We start from the raw sequence: 11,331 nt of genomic DNA on the forward strand, positions 1-11,331 counted from the left end.
TTCTCTCTCTCCCTCCTTTGTTCCCTCCCTCCGTCTCCTCTCACTGTGTGTTTAGGCATGGTCATGCAACAAGCCCATAGCTGCCACCCACATTGGTCTGTCTCGTCTCCATCCCTCTCTCTCTCTATCGCTCCTTCTCTCACCTCATTCTCTCCCCTACTCAAATGCATCTCTCCCTCCCTCCCTCCCTCCCTCCCTCCCTCCCTCCCTCTCTTTCTCTCCTTCTTTCACCTTATTCTCTCCAAGGAATCTATGATATCTCTGTCCCTCCCCTCTCATCTGTATCTCTCCACCCCCAGGACTTTCCTCATGTGTTCATAGACTACGTAGGAGATGCTGACGGCAGGGATGACTTTCAGGAAGTTGGGGGCGATGCCGCGGTAGAGGCCGGCCACGCCCTCCTGGGTCACAATGTTCTGGAACAGACCTAGCATGGAGAGCTGAGGGCCGCCCTTCACAGAGGCTGGAGGAGGAGAGGAGGAAGAGGAGGATGAGGAAGAGAGGAGAGAGAGCGGATGCTCACATGGGGAAAAGTGACAGGTAGATAAATGTAGACCCTGTCAGTTTGTTACCCCCCTCTCACACAGCCACACCCCTGCCCCCCCTGTCTCACCCTGTGCCTGCATGCGTGTCCTGACCAGAGCCAGAGGGTAACTGGCTAGTTGACCACAGGTACTGGACATGGTCCCACACCCCACCAACACGAAAACACCTGGGTCTGCTGAATCTGTGTGCCTCGCTAGCCACGCATTCTTCATAGTCTGGGAGAGAGGAAGTAGAGAGAAGGGCGAGAGAGTGGAGAGAGAGGGGGAGAGAGATGAGAGAGAGGGAGGGGAGAGAGAGGGTGAGAGAGAGGGGAGAGAGAGAAGGAGAGAGAGGGGAGAGAGAGAGACATTACCAACTACATCAGTGATGTAGTTCCCTCCACACACACCCTCCCGCATTCCCCCCCATACACACCCTCCTCCATTCCCCCCACACACACCCTCCTCCATTCCCCCCATACACACCCTCCCCCATTCCCCCCACACACCCTCCCCCATTCCCCACCACACACACCCTCCTCCATTCCCCCCACACACACCCTCCCCCATTCCCCACCACACACCCCCTCCTCCATTCCCCCACACACACCCTCCCCCATTCCCCCCACACACACACACCCTCCTCCATTCCCCCCACACACACCCTCCTCCATTCCCCCACACACACCCTCCCCCATTCCCCCCACACACACACACCCTCCTCCATTCCCCCCACACACACCCTCCCCCATTCCCCCCACACACACACACCCTCCTCCATTCCCCCCACACACACCCTCCTCCATTCCCCCCACACACACCCTCCCCCATTCCCCCCACACACACACCCTCCTCCATCCCCCCCACACACACCCTCCTCCATTCCCCCCACACACACCCTCCTCCATTCCCCCACACACACCCTCCCCCATTCCCCCCACACACACACACCCTCCTCCATCCCCCCCACACACACCCTCTCCCCCATTCCCCCCCACACACCCTCCTCCATTCCCCCACACACACCCTCCTCCATTCCCCCCACACACACCCTCCTCCATTCCCCCACACACACCCTCCCCATTCCCCCCACACACACACCCTCCCCCATCCCCCCACACACACCCTCTCCCCCCATTCCCCCCACACACACCCTCCCCCATTCCCCCCACACACACCCTCTCCCCCATTCCCCCCACACACACCTCGTAGACGGCGAGGTCAATGCCAGCGTAGGGTATGATGCCTATGATGTTGGGTACGTATCCTTTATAGAAGGCCATGATGCCCTCCCTGTGAAGGATCTGTCTGGCGCAGTCTAACACACTGGTGTACTGGCCTGTCTTCCCCAGGGTCAGACGAGTCTTCAGGACCTGGGCGAGGGAGGGAGGGAGGGAGTGTTTATGTGTATTTTAATGTGTGTGTTTATGTGTATTTTAATGTGTGTATTTTTGAGTGTGAGTGTGTATGTGAGTGTGTATGTGAGTGTGCATGTGAGTGTGTATGCTCTAACCTCCATAGGGTAGATGGCTGTCTGAGCGGTAGCTCCTGCTAATGACCCAGCTACAAACCTCTCATGAACCCTCAGAGGTCCCCTCTCCTTACTGCCACGCATCCACCTCTTGATCTACAGAGAGAGAGAGGAGAGGAGAGGAGAGGAGAGGGCGAGGAGAGGAGAGGAGAGGAGAGGAGAGGAGAGGAGAGGAGAGGAGAGGAGAGGAGAGGAGAGGATATAGAGAGAGGAAGAGAGAAAGGGGGAATGGACAAGGATGACAGGGAGAGAGCGGGAGTGTAGCGTAGTGTGGTGTAGTGTAGTGTGGTGTAGTGTAGTGTGGTGTGGTGTGGTGTAGTGTAGTGTGGTGTAGTGTAGTGTAGTGTGGTGTGGTGTGGTGTGGTGTGGTGTAGTGTGGTGTAGTGTAGTGTAGTGTGGTGTGGTGTAATGTAGCGTAGTGTGGTGTGGTGTAGTGTAGTGTAGCGTAGTGTGGTGTGGTGTAGTGTAGTGTACTGTGGTGTGGTGTAATGTAGCGTAGTGTGGTGTGGTGTGGTGTAGTGTAGTGTGGTGTGGTGTGGTGTAATGTAGCGTAGTGTGGTGTGGTGTAGTGTAGTGTAGTGTAGTGTGGTGTGGTGTAATGTAGCGTAGTGTGGTGTGGTGTAATGTAGCGTAGTGTGGTGTGGTGTGGTGTAGTGTAGTGTGGTGTGGTGTGGTGTAGTGTAGTGTAGTGTGGTGTGGTGTAGTGTAGTGTAGTGTGGTGTGGTGTAATGTAGCGTAGTGTGGTGTGGTGTAGTGTAGTGTACTGTGGTGTGGTGTAATGTAGCGTAGTGTGGTATGGTGTGGTGTAGTGTAGTGTGGTGTGGTGTGGTGTAATGTAGCGTAGTGTGGTGTGGTGTAGTGTAGTGTAGTGTAGTGTGGTGTGGTGTAATGTAGCGTAGTGTGGTGTGGTGTAATGTAGCGTAGTGTGGTGTGGTGTAGTGTAGTGTACTGTGGTGTGGTGTAATGTAGCGTAGTGTGGTGTGGTGTAGTGTAGTGTGGTGTGGTGTAATGTAGTGTAGTGTACTGTGGTGTAATGTAGCGTAGTGTGGTGTGGTGTAGTGTAGTGTACTGTGGTGTGGTGTAATGTAGTATAGTGTGGTGTGGTGTAGTGTAGTGTAGTGTACTGTGGTGTGGTGTAATGTAGCGTAGTGTGGTGTGGTGTGGTGTAGTGTAGTGTACTGTGGTGTGGTGTAATGTAGCGTAGTGTGGTGTGGTGTAGTGTAGTGTAGCGTAGTGTGGTGTGGTGTAGTGTAGTGTGGTGTAGTGTGGTGTAGTGTACTGTGGTGTGGTGTGGTGTGGTGTAGTGTACTGTGGTGTGGTGTGGTGTAGTGTACTGTGGTGTGGTGTAATGTAGCGTAGTGTGGTGTAGTGTGGTGTGGTGTGGTGTGGTGTGGTGTAGTGTGGTGTGGTCTGGCGTGGCGTGGCGTGGCGTAGCGTGGCGTAGCGTAGTGTAGTGTGGTGTGGTGTAGTGTAGTGTACTGTGGTGTGGTGTAATGTAGCGTAGTGTGGTGTGGTGTGGTGTAGTGTAGTGCACTGTGGTGTGGTGTAATGTAGCGTAGTGTGGTGTGGTGTAGTGTAGTGTAGCGTAGTGTGGTGTGGTGTAGTGTAGTGTGGTGTAGTGTGGTGTAGTGTACTGTGGTGTGGTGTGGTGTAGTGTACTGTGGTGTGGTGTGGTGTAGTGTACTGTGGTGTGGTGTAATGTAGCGTAGTGTGGTGTAGTGTGGTGTGGTGTGGTGTGGTGTGGTGTGGTGTAGTGTGGTGTGGTCTGGCGTGGCGTGGCGTGGCATAGCGTGGCGTAGCGTAGTGTAGTGTAGTGTGGTGTGGTGTAGTGTAGTTGTCTGTGGCTCCCAGTCCCGCTCCACTCCACCTGTTCGTAGGCCCAGAACTTGATGGCGGTCTCGGGGGCGATCTTCAGGACGTTGACCCCGTTGCCCCTCCACAGGGAACTGAACCCCCCCTCCTTCACCATGGCCCTCAGCCCACTGATCATGTTCCCCACCCCAAGGGCCCCTGCAGGGTTCCCCGGGGTCGAGCCATGCACCTGGGGGGGACAGACACAGACTATCAGGAGGGGTGTCCTAAATGACACCCTCTTTAGTACACTGCTTTTGACACACCCTCTAGGCACTCTTATTCAGACCTGACTAGTGGATCATGTCATAATATTATGAGCACAGAGTGATCTGGAGTGAACACATGATGTACAGTACACAAGTTAGATAAGGACTCTGGAGTTAGAATCTTTCAGTGGTGATACTTCACATTCCCACCAGGTGGAGCTGAATACACATCTCCACCTCAGGACCAGATCTAGGAACAGTTTACCTTCCCCCTATCCTAACCTGAACCATTTAGAGGAGACATGTGAAGCTGAACTTAGACCAGTGTGTAGGGGCAACTTAATTTCACCAACCACCTACCTCTCCTCCCCTCTACTCACCTCACCTCCCCTCTCCTCTTATCTTCTATCCTTTCCTCTAGTCTCCTCCCCTTCCCTCTACTCAACTCTCCCTTCCTCCCCTCTCCTCTCCTTTCCTCTCCTCTAGACTCCTACCCTCCACTTTCCTTTTCTCTCCTCTCCCTAAATTCCTATTCTCCTCTTCTGTCCTCTCTTCTCTTCTCCTCTCCTCACCTGCAGGAAGACTTTAAGGCGGTCCAGTGGCGCGGTGCCGGTCCGGGAGACTGATCCTGCCATAGCTCCAGCCATCAGCTGTCTCCAGACAAAGCCCGACTTCTTCTCCTGCTCGGAGAACTCATCAGGACAGGTCAGGTTGTCTCCTATGTCCAGCATCTAGACAGAGAGAGAGGGGGGAAGGAGGGAGAGGGGGAAGGGGGAAGAGGTAGGGGGGAGAAGGGAGAGGTAGGGATGGAGGGAGGAGGAGGGAGAGGTAGGAGGGACGGGGGAGAGGTAGGGGGGAGGGAGAGGAGGAAGAGGTAGGGATAGAGGGGGAGGAGAGAAAGGGAGAGGAAGCGGAAGAGGGAGGGGGGAGGATGGAGTCATTTGACAATCTACTTAGTTACTAAACATCAAAGTTTTCATATTGGTATCCAGGCTACATCTCTGCTGTGTTTCCAGTGTGTGTGTGTGTGTGTGTGTGTGTGTGTGTGTGTGTGTGTGTGTGTGTGTGTGTGTGTGTGTGTGTGTGTGTGTGTGTGTGTGTGTGTGTGTGTGTGTGTGTGTGTGTGTGTGTGTGTGTGTACATCCGTCCATGAGAGTGTGTGTGTGTGACTCACATGAGAGTGTTTCCAGTAGCGAGAGATGTCTTCCAGACTGTGTATGGGGTTGAACAGGAAGTGATCTCGCCACTCATCCCAGTCTATGGTCATGTTACCATCCCTGTCAATACTGACCAGAGACAGAGAGAGAGAGAATGTTACGCATAGCACGACACGTACACACACACACAGACGGACAAACACACACACAGACGGACAAACACACACACACAGACGGACAAACACACACATGGACGACACACTAGGGCTGACCCCATTTAGTGGACTGGTGGATTGTTCAGGTTTGTCATGACGTTGGCCTGTGGGTAAGGTTTATGACCCCCCCATAAATACCTTTCTCCCTTCCCCTCTCTTTCTGACCCTACTGAAGGACTTGAATAGCCTGTGTTAAATATAGAGAGTCTGGGAACATCAAACAAATGGGGAAAAGGAACCATATTTTGGTAATAAAACCAGTTGGAAATATGCTTTGGAACTTAATGAGTATGGATGTCAGTTCGGTTGTCATCTGAGACATTATGACTGATGACAGGATGACATAAACTGTATCTGAGAAAGTATACACCCTCTAGTTATCAGAGTCACATGGAATTGTTATGCAATTGAAATGTTTGATATTGAAATTGTTTGTTAGGAGATTAAATGTAATTTTAGCTTCCAAATGAGAGAATTGGGTTTTCATAAGGAAAGTGCCCTGCTTGATCAGTGGCCCACCCCTGTGAAGAGACAGGGGTTATAAACAATGAAACACATCCTTCCCCCTCTCCACTATATAAGCCTTTGACGAAAAGATAACCAGGTTCCAGTACGGGAGGGCTGCAGCCTCCACGTTAGAAGGACACACATGTCAAGTACAGAACTAAGCCAACCTCGGCGTGAGCTTTGGTGGCGAATGGTATGAACTTTGAGCTTATTCACTACAGAAGTGATACTTCCTAGCCGTTGAGTTAGCAGCGGCCGCTGTAGACGTGGGCTAGGAAAGGGCGGGCGACGGATCCAGTCTAACAGACGGACGAAGATACCACCACGTATCCAATTTACCACCAGAGACATTCTTCCGAGGACAGGAAGATCTGTTGGCCAACCCGGCCAGCATCTACGACCAATCTACCGAAGCGCAGCTCAGAGTAAATATTTATTGCATTTTCCTTTTCCAAATGGGCGGTAATTTAGAATGCATAAGATAATGTATTTACGATAGCATAGCTGCTGTTTCTTTGTTCCTAAGTCTTCCCGCTCTTTCATTCAAGCCCAACCCCCTTTCCTTTGTGTAACCAGCCATCATACAGGTTCGGTCCACCGGGACGTTTTCTGTATGACATCATTTGTATTCTGTGTATATGTAATTCTGTGTGATTAGTTTATTTAGTAAATAAATAATTAAACCCAATTTTGTATTGCTGATTCAACTTGTTAGCCAGGGTTCGTGAAGATAGCCAAGAATTTACAACTTTCATTATGAGACTGAAAATAAGATAAGGGTTAATATTGACTGCTATCGATGTAAAATATTACTAAGTATTTTAAGAGTTTATTCGGAAGATAACGGTTCTATAAACGTTCTTCCGTGGTGCCCCCTAGTTAATTACATTTACATGATTAGCTTAATCAGGTAATATTAATTACAGAGAAAGAATTATATAGGTTAGCATGTCATATTCCTTAATCCGGCATAGCCAAAGACACGGCAAGTTGATAGGCTGTTGGTCGACCAATATTTCTTTAGTCCAGTAGTAACACATTATTATATCTTTATTTTGTACAAGACACCGTCTGATTGGCTCCTGTCTAAGTGGACTGATCCATTGTGGAGGCCGTGGGGGTGGTACAGTCCATCACTCTAAGACACGTGACACTGAACTTATACATGGTTATATTATGTTAAAATAATGGTGCAACAATAATAAATCAAATATTATTTCATAAACAAATGCTCTTTCTCCCGCGTTGGATACGGTCGCTGTCCGCGGTTCTGAAACATATTCTTCAGTGCGCCATAGAATAGGCACCTTTCCCTGACAACAAGTTAACCAGCATATTGGGAGTGAGAACAATGTGGCGGAGGCAGCAGCAGCAGAGACCAGGAAACAGCCCTTGCCTTGAGCCTAATTGTCTAAGAAAATTGAGGAGAGATGAAACTATTTAACTAGATCTATAATCAATAGCCTACCGTAATTTCCGGACTATTAAGCGCACCTGAATATAAGCCGCACCCACTGAATTTTTTAAAAAGTATTATTTTGAACATAAATAAGCCGCACATGTCTATAAGCCGCAGGTGCCTACCGGTACATTGAAACAAATGAACTTTACACAGGCTTTAACGAAACACGGCTTGTAACAAAAATAAATAGGCTTTAACGAAACACGGCTTGTAACAAAAATAAATAGGCTTTAACGAAACACGGCTTGTAACAAAAAATAAAACAATTTGCAGTAAGCTTTAGTTGTCTTTTTGCACTGAGTCAATTCCTCACGCTGCTGTTTCCAACGTCTTATCATCGACTCATTAAGACCAAGCTCCCGTGCAGCAGCTCTATTTCCTTTTCCAACAGCCAGATCAATCGCCTTCAACTTGAAAGCTGCATCATATGCATTTCTCCGTGTCTTTGCCATGATGAGGGTGACAAAATGACTACCGTAATCAGAATGATGGGAAGTTTGAGCAATCGATTTAATCTAAACAGTAAACAAAAAAGTTGTTTGACCTTAACCCGTTCGGCAATTTCATTGGTCTAATGAAAGCTTCATGCCGCCAAAAAACTGAGCACGTCACAGAATGTGTTTTTATGGAAGAAAAAAAATTGAAAGCGGGAAAAATCCATATATTAGCAGCGTCATTGTTTAAGCCGCGAGGTTCAAAGCCGGGGAAAAAAGTTGCGGCTTATAGTCCGGAATTTACGGTAACTGTTAAGTGTACCAGGCTTTATAAATCATCCATATATATTTACAGAAATAAGACAGATCCTGTTTGAGTGTTTGTTTAACAGCCTACTGACTCCATGAGCACCAAGCCTCATGCAACTGCAAAATGTTGGAGAAAGTCATTTCACAGATTGGTGTGTTTTTAATCTTTGCTATGCTGTAATAAAGACTTTACAAATGTTTCTCGTTAGAACAGACTGCTATTAGTTATACGTTATCGACTGTTGTTTACACTGTTCCAAACAGGCAGAACAAAATATATTGTAACCTAACAGCACCTGTTTGTCACACACAGCTCTCGCTCCTACACCTTCCTTTATCTGGATCTCCTGTAGACATAATAAACACACAGCTCTCACTCCTACACCTTCCTTTATCTGGATCTCCTGTAGACATAATAAACACACAGCTCTCGCTCCTACACCTTCCTTTATCTGGATCTCCTGTAGACATAATAAACACACAGCTCTCACTCCTACACCTTCCTTTATCTGGATCTCCTGTAGACATAATAAACACACAGCTCTCACTCCTACACCTTCCTTTATCTGGATCTCCTGTAGACATAATAAACACACAGCTCTCGCTCCTACACCTTCCTTTATCTGGATCTCCTGTAGACATAATAAACACACAGCTCTCGCTCCTACACCTTCCTTTATCTGGATCTCCTGTAGACATAATAAACACACAGCTCTCGCTCCTACACCTTCCTTTATCTGGATCTCCTGTAGGCATAGTAAACACACAGCTCTCGCTCCTACACCTTCCTTTATCTGGATCTCCTGTAGGCATAGTAAACACACAGCTCTCGCTCCTACACCTTCCTTTATCTGGATCTCCTGTAGGCATAGTAAACACACAGCTCTCACTCCTACACCTTCCTTTATCTGGATCTCCTGTAGACATAATAAACACACAGCTCTCACTCCTACACCTTCCTTTATCTGGATCTCCTGTAGGCATAGTAAACACACAGCTCTCACTCCTACACCTTCCTTTATCTGGATCTCCTGTAGACATAATAAACACACAGCTCTCACTCCTACACCTTCCTTTATCTGGATCTCCTGTAGACATAATTAACACACAGCTCTCACTCCTACACCTTCCTTTATCTGGATCTCCAGTAGACATAATAAACATAAAGCTCTCACTCCTACACCTTCCTTTATCTGGATCTCCTGTAGACATAATTAACACACAGCTCTCACTCCTACACCTTCCTTTATATCGATCTCCAGTAGACATAATAAACATAAAGCTCTCACTCCTACACCTTCCTTTATCTGGATCTCCAGTAGTCTCCACAACTAAGTAAAATGTCTTCCACAGATCTGACTTCCCCTTTCCCTCCTGCGCAACCAGTAAACATTAGACCGCTTCCAGTTTCTTTTTCACGTCCTCCGCATCCATTTTGTTGTCACGTGTTACTGTGTTTGGAGTTTGTTATAACCAATTTATTGATGTGATTATGATATGCTATAGGTCAGGTCCTATTGGTCAGGTCCTATAGGTCAGGTCCTATTGGTCAGGTCCTATAGGTCAGGTCCTATTGGTCAGGTCCTATAGGTCAGGTCCTATTGGTCAGGTCCTATTGGTCAGGTCCTATAGGTCAGGTCCTATTGGTCAGGTCCTATTGGTCAGGTCCTATAGGTCAGGTCCTATTGGTCAGGTCCTATAGGTCAGGTCCTATTGGTCAGGTCCTATTGGTCAGGTCCTATAGGTCAGGTCCTATTGGTCAGGTCCTATAGGTCAGGTCCTATAGGTCAGGTCCTATTGGTCAGGTCCTATAGGTCAGGTCCTATTGGTCAGGTCCTATTGGTCAGGTCCTATTGGTCAGGTCCTATTGGTCAGGTCCTATAGGTCAGGTCCTATTGGTCAGGTCCTATTGGTCAGGTCCTATAGGTCAGGTCCTATTGGTCAGGTCCTATTGGTCAGGTCCTATAGGTCAGGTCCTATTGGTCAGGTCCTATTGGTCAGGTCCTATAGGTCAGGTCCTATTGGTCAGGTCCTATAGGTCAGGTCCTATTGGTCAGGTCCTATTGGTCAGGTCCTATTGGTCAGGTCCTATTGGTCAGGTCCTATTGGTCAGGTCCTATTGGTCAGGTCCTATTGGTCAGGTCCTATAGGTCAGGTCCTATTGGTCAGGTCCTATTGGTCAGGTCCTATAGGTCAGGTCCTATTGGTCAGGTCCTATTGGTCAGGTCCTATTGGTCAGGTCCTATTGGTCAGGTCCTATTGGTCAGGTCCTATTTGTCACACGCATGCGATGCTTACATGTTTCACATAAAGAGAGCAGGGTTGAGGGAATAGGGAATGTTGTTCCTAATAGGAACAAGGGTTGAGGGAAAAGGGAATGTTGTTCCTAATAGGAACAAGGGTTTAGGGAAAAGGGAATGTTGTTCCTAAACAAATTAGGTTATTTCTTTAACAGAACTTTTCAGTCAGAAACAAGAAAGAAACTAAATGGCTGAAATGAAGTCACAGCTTCAGCACAGACAGCGCAATAAACTCTCAGCTGTGCTGTGGTGCCTTTTCTCTGCAGTAGGGAGGAGAGAGAGACAACGTGCACCAGTCACACAGGCACTTTCTTTAACACAGTGTGACCATCGGGCTCTTTCTTGAGTCATTTGTGCGTCTTAATTATTTAATCAAACAGTGTGCTTAAACCAAGACAACCCTAGAAGACACACACATACACTTGCAAGGACCGACACACACACACACACACACACACACACACACACACACACACACACACACACACACACACACACACACACACACACGCACACACACACAAAAGTATAGTTGTCTGACAACTCCAATTGTAGAAAACAAAGCCATTCTACAATTCATACTAGATTGTGCAATTACAGCATAGATATAACCAGAGTAGACTGTATCATTATAGCGTAGATATGAGTAGAGTAGATTGTACAGACCTCTTCATGATCGTGGCAGCCTCCTTTAGACTCACAGCTATTCCCAGAGTTTGAAGGGACTGCTGAATCTCTGATACATCTATCTCACCTGCAAACACAGTGTCCACGTCAGAGTTGGTGTGTGTATTTTGATTGTGTGTGTTTTGATTGTGTTTTTCAGTGTGTA

At 48.1% G+C, this 11,331-nt stretch overlaps 1 protein-coding gene across 3 annotated transcripts in view; it reads right to left on the reverse strand.

The window, feature by feature from the left end:
• LOC106592100 (calcium-binding mitochondrial carrier protein SCaMC-3) overlaps positions 1 to 11,331 on the reverse strand; it is a 33,917-nt gene that overhangs the window by 1,207 nt on the left and 21,379 nt on the right. Inside the window, exons 3-10 of one of the 3 annotated variants that reach the window (XM_045709579.1) lie at positions 11,166 to 11,253; positions 5,290 to 5,401; positions 4,688 to 4,846; positions 3,923 to 4,096; positions 2,038 to 2,151; positions 1,730 to 1,897; positions 614 to 761; positions 307 to 463 (exon numbers count right to left, since the gene is read on the reverse strand). In XM_045709579.1, the coding sequence (XP_045565535.1) occupies positions 307 to 463; positions 614 to 761; positions 1,730 to 1,897; positions 2,038 to 2,151; positions 3,923 to 4,096; positions 4,688 to 4,846; positions 5,290 to 5,401; positions 11,166 to 11,253 (1,120 nt within the window). Of the gene's footprint in view, positions 1 to 192; positions 464 to 613; positions 762 to 1,729; positions 1,898 to 2,037; positions 2,152 to 3,922; positions 4,097 to 4,687; positions 4,847 to 5,289; positions 5,402 to 11,165; positions 11,254 to 11,331 lie in introns of those variants that run through there. The other 2 variants (XM_045709573.1, XM_045709577.1) reach the window with 2 other exon arrangements.

Source organism: Salmo salar, chromosome ssa02 (assembly GCF_905237065.1).
Source record: "Salmo salar chromosome ssa02, Ssal_v3.1, whole genome shotgun sequence".
Taxonomy (NCBI): Eukaryota; Metazoa; Chordata; class Actinopteri; order Salmoniformes; family Salmonidae; genus Salmo; species Salmo salar.